Genomic DNA, 16,649 nt, shown 5'->3' with positions numbered 1-16,649 from the left:
GTACCACACAGTTCATACGTTACTCTGGGGTTACTACTACTACCACCCATATGCAGTATTTTACATTTGTAAATTTTAAACTTCAATTGCCACCTCTCAGCCCATCTGCTAAACTTTTCTAGATCCTGTTGCAGTAGCGTACTGTCATTAACAACCCTATCAACCTTTGCAAACTTAGACATTAAACCTGATATACCTTCATCAATATCATTAATAAATACAGAAAACAATAATGGACCCAACACCGAACCCTGTAGGACTCCACTAATAACATTAGTCCACAAAGAGCAGTGTCCATTGATTACTACTGTCTTCTTCCACTCAACCATCCCTTTATCCATAGCAGCATGCCCTTAATGCCACACTTCTCCAATTTGTACAGCAGTTTTCCATGTGGAACACATTTGTACAGCAGTTTTCCATGTGGAACAAAAGCCTTCCTAAGATCCACACATCTTAGGTATATGATATCAAAGTTATTCTTTGCATCCAGTTCCTTTTGGACCACATCATAGTATCCAATCAGATTGGTCAGACAAAACTTCCCCTTAACAAAACCATGCTGTGTCCAAACTATAACTGAAGTCTTGTCTAGATGATCCTGCAGTGCTTTAACCAGTGCCTTCATTAATTTCCCCTGAACAGAAGTTAAACTAACAGGTCTGTAATTACTTGTCACCCTTTGATCCTCCTTTGTAAATTGGAGTTACATTTGCACATCTCCAGTGCATGGGTATCTCCCATTAGTCTAAGGAAGCTCTCATAATTATGGATAAGGGTTTGCTTCCTTTGCTGCCTCCTTTAAAATAACTGGATAGATCCCATCCACCCCAAGTGCCTTTCTTATGATTATTTTCAACAATTTCTGCTCCACTTTGCTCTCAGTTATTACAAAATCATTTAGCTCACTGCCAGAGTTTAATACACCATTGGCATTCCCCTCACTGAATAACTCCATGTGTATATGTTGATGCAAAATACTCGTTCAGTTTGTTAGCTACTTGAGCAGAATCAACAGTTGAACCATCAATATCAAGCGGACAGACCAGCTTATAGCTACCATAGGCTTCTGTGTCTCCTGATAGTTTATTTATATCCCATGCATTTTTCTTCTCTGCTACGTCTCATTGGTTCATCTGAAAATTTAGGCCTAAACCTTGAACAGTATTTCTTAGTTGGTATGAAAAGCCTACTAGCTTCCAAGATTAATTCTTTGAATGCTGAATGCATTTAGAATTTGCTGTTGGCAACATCATCAGTTGGTCCCACTGTAGTCACCTTTATGAAAGCAAAAACTTGTCTTTACCCCTGATTGTAGTTACCTCTGAGTAAATCCCAGATCAGCACACTGTGATCACTGCTACCTAGTGGTTCCTTTATCTGCAGATTCTTAATGCATGAAGAATTACTACTGATAATCAGATTAAGAGTATTACTCCCTCTGGTTGCCCCACAAACATGGTGCTGTAGAAAACAATCATCCAATAAATCCACAAAAGTCTTGCTAGTGTGTGAGTGGCCAATCCACAAGTCCCAGTCAATATCTGGGAAATTAAAATCCCCCATTATAAGAGGGAATCTGATTTACTGTCCCACTTTATTTCTATGTACAGCTGTTCATTATGCTCATCAGAGTCATTATGCCTATAACGTGCTCCTACTCTCAATTTTGCTTTCTCTGTGCTTATGTCACACCAAACTCAACAGTGCACTGCACTATCCACAATGTCAACTGGCTGCATTTCCCTAGATTTGATGTGTTTCTTAACTAATAGCATAACCCTTCCTCTCCTGTCTATGCTTTCTGTAGATATTGTACTCCCCAAATTTCAATTCTGCATTCTGTGTGGCACCACATCTCTGATATCCCAACAATATCTGCCTTTAATGTTTTAACCAACACCATATATCATAAATAGAGCTATACTATAATGACAGAAATATTTAAATCTTCATTGTGGCATGCATTCCGCATGGTAGAAAAGGTGATATTGTTGAACATGTTGGTACAGGGCAATGTTGGGAAAAATCACAAGTTAGGATTGAATTTTGAAGTGCCTACAGTTCTGTCTGGACACGATAGAGCCTTCTCAATCATTTTTCTACCCTGGGAAGAACATGCAAAGCTCATGGGGTAGACTAACAGATTAACTAGAGCTGCAGGCAGAGGTGAAAGTGATTCTTGCACTGCTTCTTTTGCAACATGCAGCAACCTTCAAAGCAAGGTGTCAGGAACTTGGCCCTGCTGTGGATCATCATGGAACAAGTTAATACATGGGCTTTGTTAGGGTAACTAAGAATAAGAACACATGGATTTAAACTCTGCATGTACACAAATGCTAAGAGCATTTGTATGAGTAAATAAATTTAATGAATTTGAAGAACTAATTAAGTCATTGGATGCAGACATTATAGAAATAGCGGAGATGTGATGTCAATCAGACATAAGTAACTCTGAATTTGAATATGGGGAGTACAACGTTTACAAGAAGGACAGACAGGAAAGGCTATGCTCTTAGATAAGAGGAATATTAAATCTAAAGCAGAGCATGCAATGAACAATGGTGACCAGTGCAATGTTCAGTCAGTTTGGTGTGACAAAACATTGGGAAAACAAAATTGAGAGTGGGAGTGTATTACAGGCCTAATAATTGTCATGAGTGTACCAAACAACTAAATGGAGAAATAGAGTGGGCCAGTAAATCAGAATGTCTTTTAATGGGAGATTTCAACTTTCCAGATGTTACCTGGAATTTGTGGGTTGGTTACTCAAAACTAGGAAGACTTGTGTAGATTAATTGGATGACTATATTCTACAGCAGCATGTTAGAGAGGCAATGAGAGGAAGAAATACTTTTGATCTGGTTATCAGCAGTGATTCTTTATTCAGAATTTGCGCAAGTAAAAGACCAACCCGCTGGGTGGCAGTGATCACAGTGTCCTAATGTGGAATTTAATTAAAGACCTAACTACTATCAAGGGTAAGGCTTTTGCTTTTGTAAGGGTGACTACAGAGGTCTCAGACAGTCTATAAATTGTGTGCAGTAGGGCCAAATGATGTTACCAACAGCAAATTCTAAATGGGAAGCATTCAAGGAAGTAATCATAGAAGTTACTTCCTAACATAGGCTTTTCATTCCAACTCAAAAAATAATGTCCATGGCTCAGACCTAAATAGTTGTCAGATGAACTATTGAGACACATGGCAGAGAATAAGCGTTGAGGGATGCATATAAATCTGTAAAGTCACAAAATAGGTTAGGCAAACAAAGATTTCTATGTTTATATAGCATAACAGTAGAAGGAAGAGACAATAACATTGGGCCACTTGACGTCAATGGGTTAACTGTTGCTGATCCTGATCAGGTTGCTGACAAATTGAATTCTTATTTTACATCTACATTCACACAAGAGGAATTCTTTAGGGGAGAGTATGCCAGAAGTTTATCAAACACTATCAAGGGGAGCTAAATGACTTTGTGATAACTGAAAGGGAAGTGGAAGAAAAATCGTTGAATCTGAACATGAAAAGGTGCCTGTCGTGGATGTAATCTATCCAATTATATTAAGGGAGGCAGCAGAATAGGTAAGCAAACCGTTAGCCATAATTATGAGAACATCCTTGGATTCAGGGGAGGTCCCTATGGACTGGAGATGTGCAAATGTATCCCCAATTCATAAAGGTATCAAAAAGGTGACATGAGTAACTACAGACCTGTTAGCTTAACATCTCTTCCAGGGAAAATAATGGAGTCACTGGTTAAAGAAATAATGCAGGGCCATCTCTGGATAGGAATGCAATTATACTGCAGTCACAACATGGATTTCTGAAGGGACAGTCTTGTCTAACCAATCTGATAGTTACTATAATGCAGTGAACAAAGAACTGGATGCAAAAAATAAATTTATATTATATACTTGGATTTCAGGAAAGTTTTGACACTTACACATAAAAGACTGCTGCACAAACAAGAGCAATGTGGCATTAAGGTAAAGTTACTGCTGTGGATAGTGTATAGTGTGTTTAGGGTTTAACGGCACCAGCAGTTTCCCCCCACCTTCACGTAGTTTACATTTTCATGTGATACAGTACGCCGTACAGGCCAGAAATTTAAAAGTGTATGGATATTGTGGTATGTAGTTTTGGTGTACCATTGTTGTTCTGGCCATTTAGCCACTGGGCCCCTGGTGGGTCCCAACATTACCCACACTAAGCCCCGTGGAGGCAGACCAGGTACACCAGTAATTTGTTTTACTCTGGCAGGCCCTGGCCACCTGGATAAGGTATGTTCGTGTCAAATGGCACCTGGGATTTCTCCCAACTCCGCGTGTGTTTCGCTGTATCAAGGACAGTACACTGTCAAGCCAGAGACTTGAAAGTGTGTGGGCTGTGTCTGTGCAGTGTGATATGTTGTGCCCATTGTTTGACCGGCTTATTGGCCAACAGGCCCCTAGTGGGGCCTGATGTTTCCCCTACACTGCCACGTGGAGGCTAGCCGGGTGTATCCAGTATCACAACAAATTGCTCTGGCAGGTCCTGCCACCTAGTTTCCTGGAATTTCAGTGGCTAGGACCTTAAAAAAAAAAAAATTATGCATTTGACATTAGTGCTTAATGGGATTGCTGTTAGGAAATCGCTGGTTGGGTTGGAAAAATTTTGATGTTATTAAATTTAGACGTGAGGCTATACGCTAGATAAAAGCTAATAGTGTTTGTTGTCTTAGAGATTTAGACGAAACCAGTGGAATTTAGACGTTGATTAGATGGTCACCTGTATAAAGGGATGGTTAAGTGGAAGAAGAAAGAGTGTGGTTATCAATGAGCATTGCTCTTTGAAACAAAACAATGAATATGAAGATACGCCTCACTATTTTTTCCAATTTATATTTAAATAACCTATCGTTAACAGGAAATATATATATATATATATATACACGAGATGTGACAATAAAGTTTTGAGAATAATTCATTTAAATTTATTTTGAAAATTATACAGATATGAGGCCATCGCCTTCAAAGTAGTTCCCTTCAGATGCATTCACAACATAGGATCCATTGATCGTAACATTTCTGGCACTCACTTTCTGGTATCAGTTTTAATACCCACTATACATTACTCTGAATTTCTGAAACTTACTGAAAATGCATTCCTTTCGTGACTCCTTTTAGTCAAGGAAATAAAAAGAAGTCACAAGGAGACAAATCAGGTGAATACGGAGGGTGATCGATTTTGAAGTTAAAAACTTTCACTACAATGGCGAAATGTGCGGGAGCATTGTCATGATGCAAAATCCACGATGAACCAATTTCAGGTCGAACCCGGCTGACTCGCTTGTGAAGCCTTTCCAAAACTTGAAGGTAAAATTGTCGATTGACAGTTTCATTAGGTGGAACAAACTCTTTGTTGACGATTCCTTTTCAATCAAAAAAGCAAATTAACATGGTTTTTCACTTTTGACTTTGATATTCTTGCTTTTTTTGGGTCTAGGCGAAGAAGCTCCCTTCCATTGTTGACTTTGCCTTTTTTTGTTTTGGGGTTGTAAGGAAATACCCAGCTTTCATCCTCTGTAATCATGTGAGAAAGCAAATCTGGAACATCTTCAATGCTTTCCAATATCTCCTGAGAATGTTGCAACCAAATTTCTTTCTGCTCGTGAGAGAAGTTTTTTGGTACCAGCTTTGCACACACACACTTTCCTCATCAACAAATTCAGTTAAAATTAATCTAACACATTCCTGATTAAAGTTTAGTTTTTCAGCAATCATTCTTGTGGTTAACTGCGTATCGCATCAAACAAGATCATGCACATGGACAATGTTTTCATCGTGTCAAGTCGTGGAAGGATGCTCTGAACGCTCAGCATCTTCGACAGATTCACGTCCTTCTCGAAACTGTTTTGCCCAATTAAAAATGCACGGTATCATTTCCATAAAAACTCTGGTCAACTTTTCATAAATATCCGTTGATGATTCGCAACTTTTCACCAAAAATTTTATCACAACTCTTTGCTCTAAATTGCGTTCCATTTTTCCTGGAACTAAACACACATCTTTACACGAACCAACTTGTACAATGACTGAAACGACTGACTACGTTTACCCTTTGTATGCAGGTAGAGGGGGATTCAGGCTACACAGCGGGAGGACGTAACAGTTTACAATGTGGCCACTTTGACGGAAACAAAATTATTCTCGAAACTTTGTCACACTTCGTATACACACAAATGTACGAAATTCAAATCCAAAATGCATTTATGACTTCCTTCAAGTGACCACATTTTCATGTGAAGCAGAAGTGCACCAATTGGAGAAGAACCTGTTAAGCCTCGTACTACTGATTTGTTAATATGCACGCTATACATGAGAAAGCTACTAAGAAAATACAATTAGTGTCTTTGTCTGACAGTACAGCCCAAAGAAGAATCGAAGCTTGTTCGTCGTTAGGAATCAATTCGAAGACCAAGGTCCTGCAAATTTTTTACAGTTTAACTAGACAAGAGAATTGATGTTACTAATCTTGCCATCCTTCTTGTTTTTGTTTGATGAATTTATGAAAATGAACTTCGGGGATATCTGTTGCTATGTAAGTATGTAATCACTTATTAATTTGTTTAGCAATAGCTTATGGCAGCAGTATATAAATCACTTAAGATACATGCTGAAGAAGAAATCTTTCAACTTTTAAATCAGTTTTTTTTACACAGTATCAAATTTACTGGCAAAAATGATCAACATTTGTACTCATAATGCAAAGTCAGTGATTCAAAGAACTAAAGGAATAGTCGCACATATGAAGAATGTATTCAAAAATGTACAAGTAGCCATTGCTTTTGCCCAGACTAGCATTAGCTGTTAAGAAGATGCCAAAAATTTGAAATGTGTGTTAGATAATGCAATTAATGTTGTTAATATTAATGAGCCAAGAGCATTAAATAGCAGACTTTTAAAACTGATTTGTAATAACAAGAGTAGTGAGTATGATAACTTGATTTTGCTTTCCCAAGTTTGCTGGCTGCCTTATGGCAAGATACTAATGTATTTCAATTGAGACAAAAAAATTAATTTTTTTTTGTTTATAAAGATTCATCCTTAGCTAAATATTTCTCAGACAATTTTGGTTTTGTTAGCAGCTGTTGTATCACTCTGACATTTTTAATGAACTGAATGAGATCAATTTATTCAAATTAAATTTTCATCAGTGGAATTGAAACTAAATTAATTTGAATGTTTTAATATTCTGAATGTATATCTAACACAAGTGATTACAGACCTGTTAATTTAACTTCTGTTCTAGGAAAAATAATTTAGTCACTGCTTAAAGACTCACTGCTGGATCATCTATACAAGACTACAGTTATAGTTCAGACACAGCATGGATGCAAAAAATAATTTTTATATCATATACTTGGCTTTTAGGAAAGCATTTGATACTGTTGCACATGGAAGACTACTGTACAAATTGGAGGAGTATGGCATTAAGGGCAAGTTGCTGCAATGGATAAAAGGATGGTTGAGTGAGAGAAAACAGAGAGTGGTAAACAACGGACACTTCTCTTCTTGGACTAATGTTATTAGTGGAATCCCCCAGGATCCAGTGTTGGGCCCAGTGTTGTTTTGTGTATTTATCAATGATATTGATGAAGGTATATCAGGGTTAATGTCTAAGTTTGCAGATGATACGAAGGTTGGCAGGGTTGTTAATGACAGTAATGATAGTATACTACTGCAACAGGATCTAGAAAAGTTGAGTAGATGGGCTGAGAGGTGGCAACTGAAGTTTAACATTGTAAAGTATTGCAAATGAGTAGCAGTAACCCCAGAGTAACATACCAACTGTGTGGTACTACATTCAGGGTAGTAGAGAATGAAAAAGGACCTGAGGATAATTGTGCAGTCAGATATGAAGTTTTTTGAGCAGTGCAGGCAGGCTGCAAGAATAAGTCATGGTGTCTTGTCAATGATATTCAGAAATTTTGCTATCAGGGATAAGGAGGTGATTGTTCGTGTTTAAGGCAATGGTCAGGCCACACCTTGAGTACTGCATACAAGTCTGGAGGCCTTATTTTAGGAAAGTGTAGATCTCTGGAATGAGAACAGAGAAGGGCAACACGATTGGCAAGTGGAACAAAGGGTTGCCCTTACCAAGAAAGACTCAAGTTCTGCAAATTGCAGCATCTTGAGACTAGGCACCTGCAAAGTGATCTAATTGAGGTGCAGTCAGATATGAATGGTTTCAGCAAGCTCAATGCTGATGGGATTCTTCCTCTTGCTTAGATTACTCACCTGAGGGGACATAAATTCAAATTGAGGAAAGACAATTGTAGAATAGATGTGTGGAAATTTGCCTTTAGTCAGCAGATGGTTGATAGTTGGAACAAACTTCCAGTGGAGATCGAAAACTTAAATAAATTCAAGGCAGAATTAGACAAGCAGTTGGAGTGAATTTATGGGAAGTTTTTTTTTTTTTTTTTTTTTTGGCTGATGCTATATAAGCTTGCTTTCTTGTGAAAATCTACTAATGCTAAATTACCATTTAGATAAGTCTGTTGTGACAGTTACATTTTATCAAGCCTTTTGTTAAATTTTATTGAATATCATATGATTTATAGTATCATAAATGTAAACTTTCATTTTAAGCCTGCCAATAATTTATGTATTTCTTATCATTATTTTAAAGTAAAAAAATAATTGAATCAGAATTGTCACTCTGAAATAAGGAGTATTTCCACTCTAAAATATGCAAGTGAAATCTGTAAACACTTAAAATTTATTTTAATGAAATTGAATTGTAGGAATTTTCATAAAAGGAACAATACAATTTACATGCAAGTTTGGAGAGAGTACTGTATTCATTGCCCCCCTTCATCTTTTTTGTAGGATGTAATTTGGAAAACAGATGATGATAGTAAGTCAGTGGAAGATGACAACAAACAAGATATTTCTACAGAACATATCCCAGTTGTCAATGACAGTGTGAGCATTGGGAATCTGTTAGATTTACAAGTTGAAATGGATACATTGCAACAGGTATACTTTAGAATCCTCATCACTGTAAATAAATCAGTAATGCACAAATATTTTGCTATATAAGAAGTAAATATATCAGAAATAAAAGATTATATAAGTAAACTGATATATTAACTATACTTTTATGGAATTGACAGACATCAGATATTACTGGACTATATCCAAACTTTGTAATTATAATTATTGTTGAGATGAACTATTAAATTTGGAACACTAATCATGCCATAAAATTATTTTACTCTATGAACTCTAGTTATATAATACATTTTCTTAGTGGATTTGATTACTATGTAAACTACCACCCAAAAAAGTATTCAGACATATGTCAATTTCAAATTGATGTCACTGCCACTCACTCTAATAGCACATTAGTTCCCCTTTGGCAGCTCTGACACAAAACTGCACTCTTCTGGTTAGATTTTCCAACAACAAATGATACACTGGAGCAGGTACAGTCTGCCATTCCTCCTATGGAATAGTGACCAGTTCTGCTACCAGGGTGGGATGTTTTGGTATGGTCTTTACCAGATATTTTAGTTCATCTCGTTCCGTATGGTTCAATTTAGGACACTGTGCTGGCCATTACAACTTTTATACATTTATGTCCATGAACCAGTCTCAAAAAGCACTGATGATTTGGCACCAGGCATTATCTTGTTGAAAAAAACGTGGGTCTGTATCAAAGAACTGCCACATCATAGTAGTAGTAGTATTTGAGGTTTTTTGCAACAAGGGCCTCTTGTGCATGTTCAACCACATCACAGTGAGTATGAAATTATCCAAAATGTTAAGATAGGCATTGGCATTTCCCTGCAGAACCACCAAAGGCTTAAGGCCAGACCATGAGAAACAGCACCACACAATAATCCACCTCCTTCAAACTTCATTCTTGACACAGTGCACTCTAGCAGCAGATGTTCTACAGATGTATCTCTTTTCCACATCCACTATCTCATCAAAATAGGGTGTATCAAGGTTTGTCACTGCTCAAAAGAACCAATTATGCTATTTGTTGCATCATACGAGGTGAAACTGCTAATTTTAGTTTATATTTGGCTTATGCACTACTGCTCTCCTATGAAAACTGAGGCTGTGGAGCTCTGTACATAATGTACTCATACAGAATGCAATCCCTGTTGATGCCTTACTGGTTGAAAGATCACCTCCTAGTTGATCTTTCACAGGAATCTGTGGTGACACTGCTGTACTACCTTCCAAGTACCCCTGTTCATGTGGAGTGATCTTCCATGGTCTTCCTTTGTGTTGCTGGATGGTGGTTACTATCACACTTTCATAATAAAATTACCAAAATTTGATTTTGGAGAGTGTAGGCTGTCAGCAGTTGCATGAACCAAGATTGCAAGCCAGCAATCTGACATTCAACAATAATAACCCTCTCAAATTCAGTTAGCTTGGCTCATATCCTTCCCTTACATAGTAGTCTAAGTCACTTGCTTATTATCAGGTAAGGTTGAGCAGCCTGTGAAAACAGGAGTGTCTGGATGGTATTTGTATTTGATTTAATATTACATTTAGACAAGTATTTTAAGGCTTTAATCACACAAACACACAACTTCTTAATACAGTGGACCCTGCTTTACGATTGGTTCACTATATGATCAAATCATTTTACGATGAACTCTCTATAATAAAATACCATTCACCATACGATATGTAGTAAGCACCAGTCGTTGTGATCATGTTTGCAAATTGAATTTTAATTCTATTAAATGGCAATTATAATAAGCAAAAATAAGAGGAATATTATTCACAGGCTATAAAAGTAAAGATCACAAATCTACACTTTTTTACACTACCAATTAACAAAATTAAATGATATGTGAAAATCAGAAGTATATTTTCCACAGGTTAGCAAAATAAAAATAAATTTACGCTTACGTACATAATTAATACGTACAGTAATATGTACATACTACCTAATTGATAATATTTCTGTTCACTGACATTTCTTTTTTTTTTTTGGTGGGGTTGTAAAATTTAAAACAGTAAAAAAGATAAGCAGTGAATAACAAAGAACACGGCATGCACAAATTGCAACTAACATGATACACGCAAGTGAGATACAGAGTAACAAGTTTGCAAAGCTTAAAAAATAGGAATGAAGACAAGATTCTGAAAATTTGTTTTTTATATGATTGAAAATTTCAGTGAAAGGGAAACACACTTCACCATAATAACAAAAAAACCCACAGAATTACAGCTATCGGTATTATCACAAATGCAGTAAGATCAAGTTTACTACCCGTTTATAATAGATTGCACTAACTGAAAAACCCAATAAACCAGAAACTGCAAATTGTTTTTCTTGTTTTATGGTAGTGACAGAGAAATGTGCCTTAGAAAAATATAACAAAGGCATTCAAAATTGATTCTTATAACTGAACATATGACAATGATGAAAGTGCAGTGCATTTTAATGATTTGAATTGGTTTTTTGAAATTAAAATGGCTGATTTTACTAACCAGTGATCATGTTAACCAGAACCTACTTATTTCACTGTACGATGGGCTCACTATTATCTCCAACCGAACCACATGGTCCTTCCTCTCAGCCAATAGCAGCATTTGTAAACATGTTGGCTGCATGTTTCGTTTTTGCATCCTGTAGTTGAAGTGATTTTTTGCATTGCTTTAATCAATACATTGGTTTTAATCAATATGTATGATTTCTATTATAAAAAGCAGCTTTTAGAGAGAGATAAATAGCTTAGTTACATAGTGAAAATTTCAACTTCCGAAGTCTTGGAACAAATTAACAAAAAACGATGTGTTAATGGGTTCACATTACAATATTTTCTCGATGTGATAGTCCGATGTAATTGGTTTGGCAACTGCTTACTATGATTGCAGAGTTGGGCTGCCCTCAAATGCCTTTGTCATCTAAAATAGACCAGCAAGTGGCTTAGTTGCCTCTCCCTCCACTTCACTATTGGGGGAGGAGTTATTTGTTAGCATTTGAATAACACATGGTAGGAGACAGTCATTGCCTGGCAACTGATCAGAAGGTCACAAATTGCAAAGTGATATTAACTAACCAGAGTAAGACACTGTCAGTTAGTCAATTTTTTTTTTTTTTAATACCAGTATATGATCCTTTTCTTAATGGATTACAGTACTTAATATTTACTTTTTTATTTATTTTTTTTTTTTATGAAAATAACAAATATTTAAAAAATTTGTTTTTTACATCTCATGGAAAAAAAACATTGCAGAATCAGGTTGTTTGCTCTCTACTGAATAGACTACTGAATCCTAAGATTTTGTCAACATAATTTTATCTTCTACCTTTCAGGATTCATCAAGATTTCCACGTTAGCTGTGAAATCCAATTGGATAATAACAGCTGTAACCATCTCCTTTCAAGATTTACTGAACTTTCCATGGCAAATGCATTTTTAAAAGTAAATGGAAAATAACGGAGACAAAGGAGAGCTGCTTATTTCATCTTATTTCATCATAGGCACAGAAGCAAAGCAGTAGTGAACTAATTTGTGTTATGTACTCAAAACTAGAATTACGAAAGGATTTCTGGCATAAAGTAACACTGTGATATAGAAAAATGCAAGAGCAGTGGCAGGATCAACCTTTGGCTTCATGTGACTACAGAAAACCATTCTACGAAGTTAGTATAAACATTGGAACTGTGTTCACATTCAGGATACAACTGACTTAGCCAAACTTATTAGTATTGAAATTGTGGCTTTGAACATGCTGTCAAATTCATATACAGGTATATAGTAGTAGTAATGGCAAATGTTGCAAGAAAGCAAGCTTATAATAGCATCAGTCAAGAAAAAAAAAGAAAAGAAAAAAACAGTTCACTCATCTATACCCTCCAATAATTTGTCTAGTTTCACTCTTGAATTTATTCAACACATTAATTTCCACAACGTATGGAAGCCTGTTCCAACAATCAACTTCCTGCTGGCTGAAGGAAAACTTCCACACATCTATCCTGCAACCACCCCCCTCATACATGTAGTCTCAGCAAATGAAAGAATACTAGTAACATTCAGCATACTCAATCCATTCAAAGCTTTCAGCACCTTAATCAGATCTTCCCATAGGTGCATGCTGGTCTAGAGACACTGCAATTTGCAGAACTGAAACCTTTCTAGGTAAAAGCACCCTTTCGTTCCCTTCACCAATCTGGTTGGCCTTCTCTGCACCTGTTCCAGCAGATCTATATCCTTTCTAAAGTGAGGCCTCCAGACCTGTATACAGTACTCAAGATGCAGCCAAACCATGGCCTTATACAAAGGGATAATCACCTCCTTATCTCTGCTAACAAAGTTTCTGTTTGCAATTGACAAAACCCCATGAGCTGCCAGGCAGCTCATGGGGTTTTGTCAGTGTCTGCCTATCTGCACTACTCAGAGAATTTCATGTTTGACTGCACAATTACCTCCAGATCTTTTTCATTATCCGCTACCCTGAGTTAAGTGCCACACAGTAGTTGATAAGTTATTCTTTGGTTACTGCTACCTATGTGCAATAGTTTGCATTTGTCGATGTTAAACTTCGACTGCCATTTCTCAGCCTATTGACGCAATTTTCCTAAATCTTATTACAGTAGCTCACCCTGTAAACCTTGGTGTCATCTGAAAACTTAGACATTAAGCCTGATATACCTTCATCCATAACATTGACAATATTGAAAACAACAATTGACCCAGCACTGAACCCTGGAAAACTACACTAATAACATTATTCCATGAAGAGCAGTGTCCACTGATAACCACTTTCTGCCTCCTCCTCCTTCCATGTAACCTTCCCTTTATCCATAGCAGTGACTTGCTCTTAATGCCAACATTGCTCCGGTTTGTACAGCAGTCTTATGTGCAACAGTATCAAAAGCCTTCCTGAAATCCAAGTATATAATGCTTGGTCACTGCATCATAGTAACCTATCAGATTGTAAACAAGACCACCCCTTAACAAATCCATGCTGTGACTGCATTATAATTCCATTTTTGTCCAGATGGTCCTGCATTACTTTAACTATTATTAACATTATTTTCCTTAGAACAGATGTTAAGCTAAAAGACCTGTAATTACCCATGTTGCTTTTTGATCCCCTTTATGAATTTCAGATATATTTGCAATTCTCCAACCCATAGGGACGTCTCCTGAATCCACTGATGCTCATAATTATAGCTAACGGTTTGCTTACCTCCTTTGCTGCCCTCTTTAATATAATTGAATAGTTTTGGGAACACAAAACACAAACCACCACGGAAAATATAGGAGGAGAGACAAAACCTCTTAATTCTTCAATGAGTCTGGATTTGTTCATGATGATACTTTTCAATTCTTGATGAACACTACCAATCCAGATTCCCAAAATTTTCAAACCAAAGCCAAAACAGGCACACCTCATACGGTCACAGAAGAATGGTTCCTGACTGTATGAGGCATGCCTGTTTTGGCTTTGGTTTGAAAATTAATTTCAGAGGAAGTCTATGGACTGAAGATGTGCAAATGAATCCCCAATTGATCTTCTGTTAAATTTTACAACTTATCTCCTTATATTTTTGTTCATGCCTGTTTTTGTAACTTCTCTTTTCCATCAGCTGTAATATCTCCTTTGTCATCTTTGGCATTAGAAACCTACAGTAGATTTAATCTAGTCTGCAAAAAATCACAAAGGAGATTTGGCAAGATAAAGCAGATTAAAGAAATCTTTAATCTGCCTTATGCCAAAGAATGCAAAAATAAGCATCAAAGACTTCTTTACTTAAATAACTGCTAGAAGGAAGGGGATGAATTACATTGGTCCACATAATTGAATGGCTTAACTGTTGATTATTGTGCTCAGGTAGCTGAGAAACTGAATAAATATTTTGCATCTACATTCACACATGAGGAATTTTTTAGGGATGAGGATGCCACAAATGTATCAAATTCTAACAGGGAGTCTGGGAACTGAGAGGAAAATGGAAGAGAATTTGTTGATGCTAAATGTAAAAAAAAAATAAAAAAAAAAAAAACCCGGCAAATACTGAGTGCTGGGCACTCAGGATGAAGGGTCTGTAGTCACGAATGGTTGTTAGTGTAGTATCTCAAATAGAGAGCTTTATGGTAACTGAAAAAAAGTTTCTAGTACCCTGGCTTGGCCTAAAACTGAGGAAGTAACAAAAACATTGTCTATTTGAGTCTATCCAGTTGTTATGAATTACAAGGGTGGGAGAAGCGACTGGCAGGTGAGGGCCGTGCAAGACTGTGCACTGGCATCCCCCCCCCCCCCCTCCACCACTGGCTCTCTGAGTACCTCCTTACCGGGACAACTCCAGCTTTGAAAATTGTTAAAAAATACTTCTCGTCGCAAAATTTATAAATGACCTTTAGTTTACAAAGAAGCACATTATCAAAGTGCAATAAAAAATTGTTTTTTTAATTTTAACACAAAAAATTAAATGATACATTTCAATCGGAATAGTTTTCCTTTGATAAGCATTGAAATTTTTAAATTTTTAGCTCCATTAGTGATGGAAATAGAGGGGGGGAGGACACAAAAATTACTCACATTTTCCTGTCTGGTGCTGCCGTTTTAATTTTTAAAATATTTTAAAATTATATTTTAAATGTACTGGTTGAGCTCTTTCCAGTGGTGTATAATAAGCTATAGGTTGTCGACAACATTTTCCCCCTCACATTTACCCCTCCCCCACACACACACACATTTCTCAGACAAATTTTTGTCAACAATGATCAATATGGTGTTATGTTGGCCCACATGATGTACAAACCCATGCAAAATTTCAAGTCAATACATTGAGTGGTTTCCAGAGATACAATGCTGTGGCTGACAGATGGAAAGACAGACACCCGCATGACATTATAAAGGTCCTTCGTTAGACAAAGGAACCTGGGGTGGATGGGTTCTATCCAATGATATTAATATAATTGTACAGATTATAATATAATTGGAAAACAAGAAAAGAGGTACACAAAAGTTTAGCTATAATTATGAGACAATTCTTGGATTCAGAGGAGGTCCCTATGGATTGGACACCATAGAGCAGTAAATCCAATATATAATTTATATGCTGCCAGTGATAACTTAAACTATTTTAAAGCGTCCAAGTTAGAAAAAATGGTGGTAGAAAAAAAAATTTTTTATGATAGTATGTCTTTTTTGTAATCATATTAAAAGTTTAAAAAAGATGAGTAATATCTACTATAAAAGTTTTGACTTTCTCAACTTCTATATTTCTTTTAAAGTTTTTTTATATAAGATAGTGTCCAGTATACCAACAAGCAAATATCTCATTTTGTTCCTTTAGAACTTTTAAGATTTATAAAAATGTCCTTTTTGAACCCAGGGTATTGAACAAATGGACAACAGTATAGCTGCATCAGCATCATTTGGATATGAAATCCCATTTCCTGAAGATAACACTCTCTCAAGTGGCAACTCACTTGTCTTAGCACCGCAGAAGGTAATTTTTTTGTAATTCTCTTACGTTAAAATTCCATATCAGTGATAATATAATGGGCATTATAGAAATTGGAATAAATTTAGTTTTATGAATAGAGGCATTAGTTCTTGCAGGTGGTACTGAGCTGAACTTTGTCTACCATTAACTCATCAGTGGTGAT

General features: G+C 36.5%; 1 protein-coding gene across 5 annotated transcripts in view; it reads left to right on the top strand.

Moving 5' to 3' along the window:
* The window catches only part of Dab (DAB adaptor protein), a 246,562-nt gene that overhangs the window by 175,749 nt on the left and 54,164 nt on the right, over nt 1-16,649 (top strand). For 4 of the 5 annotated variants that reach the window (XM_090372948.1, XM_090372949.1, XM_090372945.1 and 1 more), the window contains 2 exons: nt 8,878-9,027; nt 16,373-16,489. In XM_090372948.1, the coding sequence (XP_090229074.1) occupies nt 8,878-9,027; nt 16,373-16,489 (267 nt within the window). The remainder of the gene's footprint in view (nt 1-8,877; nt 9,028-16,372; nt 16,490-16,649) is intronic. The other variant, XM_090372950.1, reaches the window with a different exon arrangement.

Source organism: Mastigoproctus giganteus, chromosome 4 (genome assembly GCF_048544385.1).
Source record: "Mastigoproctus giganteus isolate SK-2022 chromosome 4, ASM4854438v1, whole genome shotgun sequence".
In the NCBI taxonomy this organism is placed as follows: Eukaryota; Metazoa; Arthropoda; class Arachnida; order Uropygi; family Thelyphonidae; genus Mastigoproctus; species Mastigoproctus giganteus.
Note: the sequence above shows the minus strand (reverse complement) of the source record. Positions and strands in the feature narration are given on the sequence as shown.